This window comes from Aptenodytes forsteri, unplaced genomic scaffold (assembly GCF_000699145.1).
Source record: "Aptenodytes forsteri isolate BGI_AS27 unplaced genomic scaffold, ASM69914v1 Scaffold2, whole genome shotgun sequence".
In the NCBI taxonomy this organism is placed as follows: domain Eukaryota; kingdom Metazoa; phylum Chordata; class Aves; order Sphenisciformes; family Spheniscidae; genus Aptenodytes; species Aptenodytes forsteri.
Genome location: NW_008795695.1, coordinates 13,398,122 through 13,414,506, shown reverse-complemented (window position 1 = coordinate 13,414,506; position 16,385 = coordinate 13,398,122). Strand labels below are relative to the sequence as shown.

The window sequence follows — 16,385 nt, the reverse complement described above, 5'->3', positions numbered from 1 at the left end:
GAGCGAGCGGCTGTGTGGTGCTCAGTTGCCGACTGAAGTTAAACCACGACATAGGGTACAATTAGTAATTTTATCTGGCAACATCATCCTCAACAGAATTTTATGAGCCCAAACCTCTTCTAATGACTATTGAAAACTATATTTCTCTTCTTTCCTCCCACTACCTCACCAATAAATAAAACTAACTTGCATCTCCATTAGCAAGCCATAGGATATTTAACTGAATGCAGCTGCTCTTCAATATATAATTATAGAGATGTACATCCATACATATGCACCCCAGATCTAGCCAGACATGCTACATGCATCTGCCATCAGTATGGAATTACAGGTGGCAACCGCCTGACCAGCTGCTTTGCTAGCTGGTAAGTTGTCTGCTCACTTTCCTCATCAGGAATATGTCTGGCAAGTGCAAATAGTCAAAATGAAACCCCTTGCAAATGAGTGACCCCATCTCTCTCCCCATCACCTCCGAAGCCTTCTTTCCAGCTGAAAGACTAAAATGTTGTGGAAGTTGCAGTATCTGAGAACAGAACTGGAACGCGTGTCCTTCCCTTCCCCATTAGGGCTGCAGCACTCTGCCTCCCCTGGGATAGCATTTCTTCCACAAAACTGTTGCTGCTATACATTGACACAATGGATAATCAGTGTGATTCCCTACAAAGTCTTTCACCCTTGGAGGCTCTGGTAAGACACACCTGTCCTGTAGAAGGACAATGTATAGAGCCAGTGCCACACATCTGCAATGCACAGACCCATGGCTGGAGGGGAAAAGTGGGGGGGAAGTAGCAAGGCTTTGTTTGTTTGTTTGTTTTAATAAACCAAACATCAACCTCATCACCAGAATGTAGCAATGTTTTCCAAAGTGTGGGTGAAGTTCTCAGAGAAGCAGAATTGAACTGTCAAAAGAACTGCGGAAAGAACAACGAGGTCATTTGTCAGGTCCAAACATAAAAGGGAAAAGAAGAAATTCAACAGGAAAGGGTTGGTAGTTTTTATCATCACAAGGAAGCCTTTAAAGCAGAAGGCAACAAGGAGAAAGCAAGAAAGAGAAAGCATGTGTGTGTGTGCATGCACATGTGTACGTGCCGCATGGAGTCAGGTGTCAGCAGTTACTCTTTCAGGCAAAAAAGTGATGAGCAATGTGAGGAATGTACCACCTCATTCATACGATGTCTGAATTTCAGCATTATTTAACTTCCAATCTGCTCATCAAACCATGTGAGAGAAGGGGAGAAACTGGCACAGTAAGGAGCTTTACACCATTTACTACAAGAGACTACTCATGTTGGACAGGCTATTTATACCATGCATATGCTTGCAGGGGACTGGGAAGGGGGCAGAACAGTTGGTTTTCTGCTCCCAGCAGAGAAAGGAAAAACGTGGACTAGTGCCCTCAACTGCACAAAACTTGGGGAAACCCTGGAACAACAATGTGGTCATACCCAGGCTTAAAAAGTCTGCCCAGTGCTTTCTGACTTGCTGGGTGATATCATGGGATCTCACACATGAAAGCGAACTGAAGCAGGGGGGAAACGGGGAGGTCTTTGTAGCCTGCAAAGAAGCCTGAAGGACAAGGAGAAGGGGACTACAGCAAAGGACATTACCCTGTAAAATCTGAACACACTTCAGCATGCCAAAGCATGCATCTTAGGGCTCACCTCCATCATGAATGCTCACCTTACACACATATCTGCTTCATATTTCTTTCCATAAAGAATTCCTAACAAAGACGGGTTCTTGTTTCCTCTGAAATTTAGTGTTACATCGTACACTGCTGAAACTGTTACAAAAAAGAAAATATGGCTGTTATATCAGCAATTCTAGCATGCCGGCATCCTTGCATTAGACAGCAACAGGGCCTTGTGCAAGCCTTGCATTAATGATGTCAGGTAGCAGAGTCCTTCACTACTTTGTGTTTACATGTTGTATTTATCTGTATCAGCCACCTGACATTCCCATCTACGTAGCATGTGTGTTATCAAAACACAAGACAACTCAATGAACTAAGCAACAATGACATACATGAAAGGTTTATTATTTTTTAAGACGTATCTGAGAGTTATGTGGCACAAATTAACAGCTGACATGCTGAATGCTTATTACTGCCAACTCACTAATTGTAATGGATGTAATAGATATAACAACAGAGTATACCACACTGTGCTACACAGAGTATACTAAACGACACATTACAATTAATGCAAAGAACAAGTAGCAGCTTGCCAGTACCTGTTCCCCTGAGACACTGGACAGCAGTGGTGAAACCTTTGGTTCTGGGCAGCAGGTGGTATTTCAGTTTAGGCAACCCCTTGGATTCAGCTACCTCCATGCTGATACGATGCTTGGTCTCTGTAAAACGAGTTCCTTCACAGTACAGGAGAAACTAGTACGACGAGACAAAAGGCAAAAACAAGGACATCTTGAGATCAAAAGAAATCAAGCAGAATATTGAAAATTTGTGTAAGATAAGCATACATCCATGCATGCGCACACACGTCAATTGTCTCATTTGATCAAGTATTAGGCATAAGCACCACCTCACAACTCATTTACAATTACATTTAATTTTAACAACACTGGTACCAAACTTAAGGCAACAAAAAGTCTAAATGGTTATACCTGAAACATTTACTTAAAAAAAGAAAAATCCCTGAAGGCTTTGGCTGGCTGGTGATGGACTAATCTACAAATCAGAAAAAGCAATCCAAATATCAGTACACGACCACTTGAGGAAAAAACATATTAATCACTAGCTGCCTCATTTAAAATTTGTACTGTACAACCAGAACTACTCATCTGAAGACAGACTTGTTTGTCTGAAAGCTTTTCTGGTTTTTTTCTTTTTTTTTTTTGCATTTGTATCAGTTGTGTTCATAAAAAAATGGTGCCTTTCCCTAAAAGCTTTACCTTGTTCATCTCGTAAGGCACCAATCTGACTGTAGTATCCTGAGTAACTATTAAAGACTTAAATCCTCCCATACTGACTTCAGGCAGCACAAAACATCGATCTGTCCTTCTCCAGCCTCCATATTGCCTCTGCTCTAGTTGAGAGAGAGAGAGAGACCAGAAGCAATGCAAAGCCAAGAGCAAACAAAGCAAGCCCTTCTGAGGGCCCTAGGGTGAATTTCTGTTTATCCCTGGCCTTTTTGAAAGGTGGACATCATTCCCATTGCGCCAGCAATAGAAAACATTGCTGCATTTGAACACACAAACCTCTGCATCCCTGGCAAGCAAGGGACGGGGAGAAGAGCAGGCTGCTACTACTTTCTCACAGCAGTATCATGCAACGCTGGAATGTTGCAATTCAATAGAAAGACTTGTCGAATGCATCACTATACATCTGCTATTTGTCAGTGCTGTGGTTGCTTGACTTTTTCTCTCTAGTGTATCCACATACTGTGCACCACAAAAGGTAAGTTAAACGAATGTTAAAACCGCAAAGCCATAGACACGAGAGTTAGACCTTCCAGAGTGCAGTGAGAGAACGGGAGCTGGTCCTGCAATCTTCATTTGGCCCTTGAAGGCACGTTCGTTATGAAAATCTGACCAACCATCACCACCAAGTGGTGAGGACAGCACAAAGTACAGAGTGTAACACCGCAATCTCAACCCCAGTCTGCAATGCAAGCTCTTTCTATACCAAATTCTCACCCTCTTCTACTCAACGGCGCAGTGATCCTTCTGGACCAAGTATGCGAGCGAGGTACAGACTGCGCTGCAGTGCACGTGTGAGAAAGACCTCACGAAGGAAGGTTGCGCAGAGACCCCTAATTGTGGCATTTAGAACGCACAAAAATTAGGCAATTGATTTACTTAAGTCAATTTTAATCATGATTTAAATTACCAAGCAGGAAGTCTTCATTTAAATAATCAATGCTAACTACGTTTTGCATTTATATTTTCTAGTTGTTTCCCCTAGAGACTAGTCCTTGGTTCTCAGTCGTAGAATCATTAAAATGTATAGATTTGCAACTGAAGTACAGTCTTGAGATTTTTTTAATTGGTAGGGTTTTTTTCTTATTTTTTCCAACACTGATCAGGAGGATATATTAAATGTAGTTCATATCCATATATTCAAGCAATTAAGTAGTTTAAAATACATTCTCCAGATTCTTATTTTTTGTATCTTTGTAATGATAGAAAATCACGAATGACGCATTCACAATGTCCTAGTTAATGCTCACTATTTCACTATTCATTTTAACAAGCTGTACTGGATAATATTGGAAAATCACTTAAAATGCACAAAAAGCCTCTTAAAATGTTTTATGAGCCAAATAACTGTATATTACATGCGCTGCTATAAAAGCAAACCAGTAAATTTATCAGAAGTTTGCATTCAAAGCTAAAAGAAGGTTAATAGGTTTATTATACCACTGCGTTGCTGCAGTAAAATCTAAGAACATTGCACATAATGAAATATAGATGTTTCAACCTTGACTTGAAATAATGTCAGAATAAAAAGGAAAAGCGTAACTGCAAAAGCAGATGTAAGCTTGCCATATGTTCTCATAAAGACTTTTAGGGAAACCTGTCATTTCACAGATCAATGAACATACTAACAAGAACTTCCTATCAAAATCCATGGTCTGTGCATCCTGTCCCCCCCCCCCCAATTCACTCACTTCTCCAGAAAAAACTTTTTTGTTTGGGTGTCTTTTTAGCCTACGTCAGAAAACATAGCTTAAGGTTACACAGATTTAGAGTCAAATATGGGCTGTTATTGTTTTTTTTTTTAAAAAGGTAAAAATAAGTTCAGACAAAATTAACAAGTATTACACAAGCCTGATTTATAAATTATCGTCAAGCTTGTAATCATCTATGCAAGCTTCTGAACCGTTTCCCAAATGACTTCCCTTACCAACAGGCAAACAGAGCAACACTTCACCACCATATCCCAAAAGACCTCCTGAAACAGAACACGGGTTTTCCTTGATGACGCTTGAAGGAAGTAGTGAGCAGTCCCTCCCCTGATATATAAGGCTACAGTACCACATGAGTATCTCCATCACCATTCCGCTTCTAGCAGTCGATACTAGAGGAGGAACTCGACACTTACCCACATATATTCAGGATAATCAGCCAAACGTTTTAATCCTTCAATAACCGTATCTCTGTCTTCTTCCCACTTCCTTTTGCAGAAAACAATCTCAAGGAAGTACCACGTCCAGCCAATTAGGGGCACATATAGTAGCTCTCTCTTAGCAAGAACTTTGGAACTCTTGGAGAAAAACAAAAGTAACAATCCAAAAATGTCATTTGCTGATTTGTACAATGAGATCAAAGACATTAAAGTTAAGGTGACGAAGGGTTGATGGAGTTATATCTGGAAACTCAAATGCAAAGAAACTGTATGTGCATGGGTTTTAAATAGACCTATAGTCCTCCAGATGAAGGGAAAGCTCATGGCCCCACGTACCCCTAGCACTCCGAAGCGCTCTGTCATAGTCCAGCCGCACAAGAAGTCAATTTCAAAGTTGTGATTCAAGATGATGATGACGTGTTCTTTCCCAAAGGTGTTCACCGTGGCCTCGTCTGAGAACAAGGTGCACTCTGTGCCTGACCACCATTCCAGCAGCATTACCAACTCTGACAAACACAATGAAGATGGAGAGAGGAGTTAGGGGTGCCGCTTACAGAAAGCATTTAGCATTGCACCTCCAGCCCCATTCAGTGCCTAGTCTCTCCTGACTCCCAACACCACTGTCACCTTTTCAATCCAACCCAGTAGAGATGAAATGAGAGCTTAGGCAGGTATAGACCAAACAACATCACCATCCTTAAGCAGTATTTAGGGCACTAGATATATGCATTATGGATAATTTAACAAGTTTTTAACACTGCAAATTTGGGCATTATATTATGACTGTGAACTTTCATGATCACTGGAAAAAAAAACCAAAACTTTGTGCCTGAAAACAGACAGTTGAGTTGTTGATTGCTCCACTAAATGAGTACAGTTTTTCCCAGGTGGAATACAAATTATGCATAGATGCAGCCTAATGCTTTTACTCAACATGAAACAAGCTTTATGGAGGTAAACAGACCAATAAAGGGCTTTTAAAGGGATACAGTGCCATAGATCTTCTGCAATAGATTTTAATATTAGAACACAGGACTCTAATCGTTCTGTATTATGGTCATCAACACAGAGTCAGAAGCACCAGAGAATCGAGCTAATTTATCAAAATACCCGGGCAAAGCCAGGAATGGTAAATTGTGTCTTTCTTTTACTGCAGAAGAAAGAATGAGCCCTTTCTCCTCTGTCTTCTCCAGCTTCTCAATATCCCAGCATCTCTCTTACTCCACCCTGGACACTCCCTTCGTTACCTACTCTTCTTATTTTCCACCTCCCCTTTTTTCATCTTAAAAAACCCCTTCTACTTAAATTCAGCATGCACTGAATGTAGTTGCTATGGTTAGCCTATTTCCCTCATTTCAGTACAACCAGGCAGATGGAAGGCATTGCTTGTATCATGGGACAACTATAAAAAGTATGAGAATAGTTCATTCTCCCAATAGGAAGATTTGCTTCCATGCAAGCTGTAGTCACTGGTACTTTCTCATTTCAATGAGATATGGATGCAATCAAAATTCAGTTGCACAAATATGGCAGTTAAAAAGTCCAACTCTTCCCACATTACTATGACAAACTTGCAGGGTCAAAACTGGAAGGTGCCCCCTCAGTTCTCTACACCAGGTTCTGCCACGCAGTATTTTAGCTTTCCATCGAGAGGCCCTGGTTTTGCAAAATGGAGCAGCGCCTTCCTGCACAAGGGCTTCTGATCAGTGGGATCACGACAGGGTAATCTATCCATACTGCTAAATAAGAGCGGGTGCAATTTTGGAACACATTAGAGAGAAGGCAAACACAGTATTTGGGTGAATGACAGGGAAAACCAATCCTGGTCTGCTGAAGATACATAGCTTCTCTAGCACTAGTTTTTTCACTTTTATTTCCCATGTGACCACTTATCCGCCAGGTTATTTCCCTGTATCATTTTCAAGACTCACTCATTTGGAGGCATGACAAAGTTATGCAACATGCCGATCAAGAGAGCGTAACCCTGGTAAACTGGAAATACAGCAGAGGAAAGACAGAATAATAGTTTATACCAACTAGAGGTTTCTATCACTGCTTTCCAGCTTTGCCTCCTTTGCAAATGATGTGATCACTTACCCTTCTTGCTCTGGTTATCCTGGCTCAGTAAAAGGGGAAAGAGGACAGCAAGAGTGTCCTCAGTTGAGAGCTGTGCTCTTCAAGCAGGTGGCCAGGAGAATGGAGTAGTGGTGCCAAACATAGTGTGGTACCCTGAGCGATTTTCCCTTTCCATTGCTGTCTATGTACTAAGGAGGAACATCTCCAGTACCTGCTACAGTCGCTGCATTTTCTTATCAAAAATAAAATAAAATGGGTGTGTTTCTTCTTCAAAAATCAGAAAAAAATTCTGCAGAGGCAGGTGTGGATGATTTTCTACAGAGCATTTCTTGTACCATTCACTCTAAAATAGCGGAGCAAGCTTTGCTGAGAGATTTTCCAGAGTTCATACTGAGAGAGGAGGGTTGATGAGCCAGAGAATTAATATGAGGAAACAGATTGTCCTTTACAAGTGTACTGATAAATGATGTAATTATAACCAGGAGTGGGCTCATTTCCTTTTTTTTGGTGTGTGGGTTACAGCTATTTTGCGTGGCGCTGATCCTGCTGATGCTACAGCAAGCCCATCCTTCTGAACGAAGGGATGATAACACTTGCGCTGCTTGGGATGCTTCCTGTAGAGGACAAGCAACACCTTGCTACAACAAACCCCCTCCTGCGGCCGGGGTTCCCACACACCAAAGCAGGCGGGTTTACGGCCTTGCAAGCCACCCAGAAACAAAGCAAACAAGAGGCACAGCGCACCTCTCAGTTTAAAGTACTAACATTTGAGAGATTATTTTTGCAACCAGACTAAACCAAGTGCGCTGCGCTCTCCAAAGACGTGAGTCATCTGAAAGGAGCTGATGTAGGAGAGCTTGAAGTACAGACTATCTGTCATGAATCACATGTGCTGCAAAGGGTTTACGTTGAGGCCAGAGCCCAACAGACATTTTTTCCCCAAACGTCTGCCACGAACACTGGATAGAGTCTATCTCCTTCCCCTTCTGAAGCCATGCTTTATGTATTTGAGAAGAGATGCAGTAAGAACACAGCCTGATTTTCAGTGGGCTATAGTACATAGCCAGATACCCGATCACCTGTGTATCTACCCCTGCACACCGATCATCTGCCGGATGGGCAGAGCAGCTTCTGTTATAGATAGCTCTTGCACAAACACCCTCAGCCTAAAACTAAACAGCTTGGAGTAAGCGAGCAAAACGTAGCATCTGGAACAGAACACCAACCTACAGGTTCATTGCCAGAAGGCTTCCACGTAATGAAATCATAATTTCATAATTTCATTATGAATGGCAACATTTGAACCGCTGCATTTACACGGCTTACTTAATTCGTTATAAATCACAATTGAAGTGCATATTCTGTCAGCTCTTCCATTACAGGCCATCAGCACTCTGCAATCCCATATAACATTTACGTTAATTTTCATAGTTTAATTTCTCAATCATTTAATTTATAATAGGCTATACACAAGGGGTTATCCTAGGTACAACCCAATTATCTACTCAGCTTCTCCAAACCTTTTTGAACAACAGTGTAGGTTATTTCCAGTGTATACAAGATATAAGGTAACAGCATTTAAAAGGTGATTTCTCCATGCACAATGCTAACTTGTAGAAATCAAGGGTCTGAACCTTATAAGCCTTACAGGCACAAGCAGCTCATATCCTCAGAAAAGCCAGACTATTAGTGCAACAATAGTTTTCAGGATGAGATCAGATTCTAGATTATTAAAAGCACATTAAGAAATTCTTACAAGCAAATAAAAAAAAATCCCATATACCCCCAAACCCCCTCCAACCAAGCTAATTTTGAAGTTTCTACCTGTAAGTTCTTCTATTACAATACCTTTTCTCCTGACAGTTTACTTGCCACTCTCTATTTAATTTCCTCTCTCCTGTGCTTCTCAGACAACATTCTCAATAGGTAGGACAAAAAGCACAGGAAGGACAACAAGCCTAAAAAGAAACCGAACTAGATACTTTGGAGAGTTTTTGTCATGGTACTTCACCTCAATGATTTAAGAAATGTGGGTGCCTGTCAGCGTATGGCTCAACTGTAATTTAAGTACTCATTCAGGTGACTCATTTACCCAAAGTGGGAGTTGGATGCTGAGCTGAGCACTAAGGTAAGTGGCCGTGCATACTGGGAGGGGATGGAGAATGGAAACAAATTAGATGATTCACTGCTGAAACAGGAGGTGACATTTGGACTAAGGAGCCTTCTAAACATTCATTTCAGAAATCTAATCCCCCGTTAAGCTGTATGAGGAGGAAAAAAAAAGAAGCCATCCACGGGGAGCAAGTTTTGCAAAGGTCTGAAAGAGGAGAGCAAAGCAGCTGCATTCACTGCAGAGCTGTTCCACAGGCAGAAGAAGAAAAGAGCGACAAATTGCTCACAGGAGGAGACACTGGCGTCACAGATGGACACTGTAGGGTGTAAGAGGACTCTGAAGTTGTCACACAGTTCAGCTATAGAGGCATCTACACTAGATACTTTAAGATAGACATCTCTCTGCAGACCACACAGTCAACTTGGGTTCCTGTTCTGGTTTCGGCTGGGATACAGTTAATTTCCTTCCTAGTAGCTGGTACAGTGCTGTGTTTTGGATTTAGGATGAGAACAATGTTGATAACACACCAATGTTTTAGTTGTTGCTGAGCAGTGCTTACACTAGTCAAGGACTTTCCAGCCTCCCATGCTCTGCCAACTGAGAAGGCTGGAGGTGCACAAGAAGCCGGGAGGGGGCACAGCCAGGACAGCTGACCCAAACTGGCCCCAGGGACATTCCATACCATGTGACGTCATGCTCAGTACATAAACTGGGGGAAAGCTGGCCGGGGGGGGCGCTGCTTGGGGCCTGGCTGGGCATCGGTCGGTGGGTGGTGAGCAATTGCATTGTGCATCACTTGCTTTGTATATTCTATTATTATTATAATTATTATTATTTTATTTCAATTATAAACTGTTTTTATCTCAACCCATGAGTTTTCTCACTTTCACTCTTCCGATTTTCTCCCCCATCCCACTGGGGGCAGGGGGGAGAGTGAGCGAGCGGCTGTGTGGCGCTCAGTTGCCGGCTGAGGTTAAACCACGACAGTTCCTAAGTAAGTGGTCAATATCGCATGTATGCTCCGTACCTGAAGCAGTCTCTGTGAATTCCCCCTTCCCCATCACTTAGCACAGGCTCTGATGCAGGATGAAGATAGTATTGAGACAGAATCAGCAATTTCCTACCAGTCGAGATAGGGTTGGGGGTGGGGAGGAGCTTTACTTCCCCCTTCTTTTAAATGACAGTGACAATATGTATCAGTCACTTGACTTTTGTATATTTTCCCAGTATTTCAGAAAAGATGGCTGCTATGAACTGCTCTGAGTCTACCTCTACCTTAGCACTTCTCTCTCTCTCATGTGTCTGTGTGTATACATATACAATTTCTTTAATTAACAAAAAGAGAAACGCCCCTCCCCACCCCCAGCCCTCACGTCCCCTTCAAGCATACTCACGGCTCCAAAGCGAATAGGCAAGGCGACAGTTTACTCGGCGATAAAACTGCTTGTTTATGGGCCAGAGGACTAGCGTGCATAGTTGAATGAAGTTAATGATCAGTCCACTCACAACAAAGACGAACCCAATGAGGAGGTGAACTATGAACTGGGTCTTCAGAAAGGCAATGAAGCCCATGATAACCACTCAGAAGCGCGTGCAAGGGCTGTCACTCAGAATAACTGTCCTGAAAGAGAAAGAAAAGAATCAAATGGAGACTGGATTTACAAGCCCCGAGGAGGGGCAAAGTGGGAGCCCTGAAACACTCCACGCCACTTCACCAACAGGAACCCAACCCAATAAACACTCTGCTCTCCAAGCCTGCCTCATTCAGGTCTTCACACAATAAACTGTCGACGGTGCAAATCACTTCAAAAAATAGGAAGGAATCATTATTTGCAATTTACAGCCACTAAGACTATTGTTTGCTGAAGATGAATCTCACACCTCTCTTCAAACAAAGATCATATAATTGGACTTAATGCTGGGGGGAACACAGACCCCTGCACTCGCAGTGAAGCAGTTGAGCCCCGATCGGTAAACAAGCTGCACCATGACTGCTTGTACCTTCAGGGGTTGCTGTCCCTGAACTGCAACAGCAGCCTCAGCCCCCTGCACCCAATAAATGGCATGCCGTGCCTCTGGAGCTGCGTAAACAAACCACTGCCTTCCTGGCCTGCCTTCAAAGCCACCGCTCTGTACACACTTCTCCCGAACAGGCACCGAGCGACGGCTGCCGGGGGCTACAGAGACTTTGTTACGCGTTTGCTTTGACTAGAAGAGTACAGCAGTCCATCTGGGGAGCAGGCTCTTCATCCTGCAGCAAATTTTGGGATGAAAAGAGCAGGGCTGGTCACACAGAGCATCAGTCTGGCAAACACTAAGGCATGGAAATGGAAATTAGGTATTCCCACATCCAAACTCCATGCTGGAACAAGTTTAGTAACTTCTCACTTTGTCAAGCCACTGTTCCATGATCAAATATACCAGTTAGTGTGGGGGGGAAAAAAGTAAAATAATAGAAAAACCTTAGGCTATGTAGCAGTACAAACTTGACCCGGAAAGGGCTTTGGTGCAGAATCTTGATTCCACCGAATTAGCCAGAGCACTTAACTCTGAGCATGTGCCATATTTATACCAGGTGCAGAAAGACAGGCGATGCCTAAACCAGCAGAAAGCAGCTTAGTAGCTTAGACAGACAAGTCTGATCCAATACGAATCCTGCCAGCACAAAGTTAACCCAGTAAAATGTATTTACCAAGCCACCAGATTGAGTTTATTCCAAACCCGGCGTTATCTAGCACTGGTCTTTTTGACCCGTTGGATACTAGAAGCCCTACAACTAGGCCAACCAGGCTGTCAAACCACAGCCTCAATGTCTCACCCAAAAAATAAAAGCATGACCCTGATTTTCTGCCACAGTCAAACCTTGCTGACAGTATTTATGCTCAGCTTTTACAAGTGTTGCAAATGACCACACCAACCAGTAGATGGTAACAAACACTTTTGACAAGTCAAGCATCCAAAGGTGATGCAGAAGTTCCGAATGCCCAAAAATAAAGTACCTGCCAGCTGTGAGGAACCAAACCATTTTCATTTGCCACATGCTTACAGTATGGTGCTATTTATAAAACTCAACAGTAATTTTACTTGTGAAACCTTGTTTTCTACCATCTCTTCTACAAACCAGGTACTGCCTTTCTAGGCACAGGCTGTCTAGCTTTTGCACAATTAAAATCTATTTGCATCATTAGTAATCTACCCACTTCAGAAGCACGTTACAGAGGGAAAAAAAAAGTCTGTTTCAATAGAGCCACTATTGTGCCTACCACAGAAAGCAAAGCAAAGCAAGTTGAATAAGCCGATATCGAAGCTTATGATAAATAACCTAAATTCTCCCAGTGTTTTCCTGTAAGAATGGAAGAAACATTCTTCCACTAATAAATTACTTTAAGAACAGCTGTTGGGAAGCAGAGACTTGTGTTTAAAAGGAAACAAGTGGAGCCCTCCTTCCTCTCCCCTCCCCAAAGGGTTGCAGGGTATAGTCATACAGCCAAAACACCCCACCAGCATTCACATGTACCGTATGGGAGGTAGCCATGGTATTCGGTGTTTGACTCCCTAACACAGCAATGGGCTCATTTATCTTTTCCACTGGCACGTTCTTCAGGTCATTGTATTAAGTACTGCCAAACATTAAACACCAAGTTCTTCACTTCCAAGATCAGTCTCATTCTCTTCATCTGGTTTCTCTCAAAAACCAGTTCAAACAAACCAGAAAAGAACAATCTCCTTCCCTGCCCCCACACCCCCAACTATTTTTTGAATCCCTACTTGGCTTCTGTACAGCCATGTACAAGCAGCTTTGCTGATGACTGTGTCTATCAGTCATTAGACCAGTACTTACTGCCTTTCAATGCACAGCTTGGCCCCTTCCGGACAAGGGCCCAAAGCACATACAAACAGCACGAGGAAGAATAGAAATGTCAAGTATTATCCTCAAATAAAGTGGTTTGGCTCCACTTCCACGGCCTCTTTGCTTTGAACAATGTCTGGAGCACTCTGGTATTTGTCCCTTACATTAAGGATGTTGCTGTATTGCGGACCCAAAAGGACACATCCCTTTTTACCAGACAGGAAGCTGGAGACATTGCGGCATGTTGCTTCTCTGGCTTCGTTACACGTGGAAAACAGGATTTATCACTCGTGCGCCCATGCCCTGCCCCACACGCTGGGTACCGGTCTTGCTCTGGCGGGACTCCAGAGCTGCATGGCTCTGGCTGGCAACACGGCACAGCCGCCTCGTGCACCTCACCTGGGCTCACCGCACCCCTGTGCATCTGGGGACTGCAAGGCTTACCAGTTTTGCTACAGGGTCAAGAGAACAGCACCCAAAGCATAGCTGGTTCCCCTCTGGCACCTTTCAAGGACAGCATTTGCTCAATTGCTCCATAAAGCACATCTGGTTTACTTACACTTCCTCTTAAAGTGGACAGGGATCAACTAAAAAATGGGTTAGTCTTGTTGTCTGATCCTTCTAGCTTCAATGCTGGATACAGAACCTGCCAGCGTCACTTTTGCCAATCCCTCACTTAATTGTATTTGACTTTTAAGATAATTAGAAGTTAATCTTAACCCAGGAATTCTTTTCTGCATTTCTGCCCATGTAGGACAGCCAGGCAATTCAGGGACAGACCAACAGGCAAAGGGTGGTCAGCTGCTGTTTTGTTGAATCCCACGGTCAGGCTGGGGAGAGGCTGGGGAAATCAGTATTTGCTGGAACGAGGAGAAGCAACACATATGTGTCAGATGCAGAAGTGAAGATCAGCGAAGTGAAGTATCTAGGAAGCAAACACCTGCCCTAGATTAAGACAGTAAGTCTCAGCACTATTAATTTCTTCTTTTTTAAAGTATACCCATATCAGGTGCATATTCATAGACCTGCTGGTAAAATCTCTCTTTTTCTCCCTTCTTTTCCTAAAGCACCTCATAACTTCACAGCATTGGCCTTTCACCACAAAACCCCCATTTCCTCCTGTGCAGCTGCACTGAGAACTGCAGGCAGTAGTTCTAGTACTGGTACTCTCCCTGCTTTCACATCCTCGCCAAGTGCCTGCTTTTCGCAGCCATGCTGCAGGACAGCACTAGTGTAAAACCCAGTTCAAACCAAACGGCACACTTCCATTGCCTTTTAGTGCCTTATCTTGCAGGGTCGTTTGACTTTATGAAAGTCAGAGACCGCTCCCCATAGTATTGACCTTTATCTTCTCTGATGAGAAAGTTCTTAAATGCTTTGCAGCCCTCTGGGCTCCCTCCCTTATTCATATACCTCTCAAGTAAAGGGCAAGGAGGCAGATGTCACACAGCTTTCTTGGGTACAAAGTTGCATCTTGAGGCTCCACGTACACATGGAATCTCTGGTATCTAGAAGATACTATGTGCCTCTCAGTAGGAGGAGGAATACAACCTTTCTCCTTTACCCAGCTTTCTACATTCATGAAAGACCTAATGATTAAAGTGCTTCGAGACTTCTTCCTCTCTGTTAAATGTTGCTGAAATGTGCCACCAAGTTCAAAAGCCATTGGAAGGGAGAATGACAGAGGCAGAGTGATTGCATCAGCCTCATTTCATTAAGAAATCAGGCTAAAAAAACAGATGCACAACATGCACTAAGCACATTACAGCCATTTCATGAAACTTGTAGTTATTTATGAACACAAAATTAAAAATTAAGCCATTAATCATTCTATAATACAGTATTTCCAGTTCAAACTCCAGGTTTTAATTAATTTATTGCTGTCATGTGTGTACAATTCTTCTGAGGTTCATGAGGTTTGCATGAATATGAGCATGAAATTAGAAATTGGTCCACCGATTCTAATTCTCACTGGGTTGGAATATTAATGTGCTCGACAACAACAGAAACTGCGGCAGCCAGTACTTACATCTTTAGCCTTTTGCCGTCAGTTTTTTTGAGCACGCTCTGTTGCCATTTTCCAGCTGCATCTGCTCTACTGTACCATATTTATCTCCACTTATGAAACTAATTACCAACATCTCTTGCTCTGAATGTGTTGCCCCCACCCTGAATTCTGGTATTTTACCTACCTCATAACAGTTTTGCTAGTTGAGGCATTGAGTGAAAACCTTACGATACTCAATTCTACCATTTACCCTCATATTTTAAAATACTGTATTTTTCAGATTGAGCTTGGTAAGCCTCCTTGATCTGTATAAACTTGGCAAAGCCTGTCTATGAAGAAAGGCTAATAATGTTGCAAGTTAAAAGCAGTACAAAAAGGCATTTTGTTGGTCAACTTCATCAAGAGTTTCCCCACCATTATTCAGAATTCTACTAGCTCTGCTCATCGAAAACACACAAGGAAAATTAAAAACTGCTTTTTATTCAAAGTGAGAACTATCTGTTCCATGAGCTGCTTCATGTGTATGAGGAGGACAGGTGCAAACAGCAGCAGCCTCTTCTGTCAGTATACTTTCTGCCCTCCAGATTTCTCTGATGACCCAACTCAGGCTACTTCTCTTTTAAAACCAGCTATGAAAATCACTAGCATAAGCATCTTTTCCCTCACCTCCCCTTAGAAGACCAGAAAACCCAAGAATACTAAGCAGCTACCCAACAGTCGAGGCAGAGGTGTGAGGGAAAGCTTTCAATACCACTGCCTATACCTGTTCAGTGGATAAATAAAAGTACAGGTCCCAGCCTGGTCATTCTAGCATCCCTCAGAAGTACTACATTGCCACAGGGGCAGCAGATTATTTTCCTGGACATTTCTGGGACATATCACACAAAATTATGTTTATCATCTTATGAGTTGCGTTCAATGCTTACAAGTAATTACCTCAGTTACCTCTAAGAAATAATTTTTCCTTGCAGATTACACAATACTTTTCTAGCTAAAAGACAAAAGTGCAGTGGCTATCCAGCTTTTAAACATGCAATGATATATTCATAGCAAATACCCCTGATACAGGAAGACATCCAGGAAGAAAGTAGGTGTCATGGTTTAACTTCAGCTGGCAACTGAGCACCACATAGCCGCTCACTCACTCTCCCCCCCACCAGTGGGATGGGGGAGAAAATCGGAAGAGTAAAAGTTGGAAAACTCATGGGTTGAGATAAGAACAGTTTAATAATTGAAATAAAATAATAATAAT

At 42.6% G+C, this 16,385-nt stretch overlaps 1 protein-coding gene across 1 annotated transcript in view; it reads right to left on the bottom strand.

The window, feature by feature from the left end:
* Positions 1-16,385, bottom strand: part of AGPAT3 (1-acylglycerol-3-phosphate O-acyltransferase 3) — a 90,372-nt gene that overhangs the window by 5,937 nt on the left and 68,050 nt on the right. Inside the window, exons 3-7 of the mRNA XM_009283018.1 lie at positions 10,670-10,896; positions 5,423-5,592; positions 5,063-5,224; positions 2,233-2,386; positions 1,681-1,783 (exon numbers count right to left, since the gene is read on the bottom strand). Of these exons, the coding sequence (XP_009281293.1) occupies positions 1,681-1,783; positions 2,233-2,386; positions 5,063-5,224; positions 5,423-5,592; positions 10,670-10,847 (767 nt within the window). The 5' untranslated portion in view covers positions 10,848-10,896. The remainder of the gene's footprint in view (positions 1-1,680; positions 1,784-2,232; positions 2,387-5,062; positions 5,225-5,422; positions 5,593-10,669; positions 10,897-16,385) is intronic.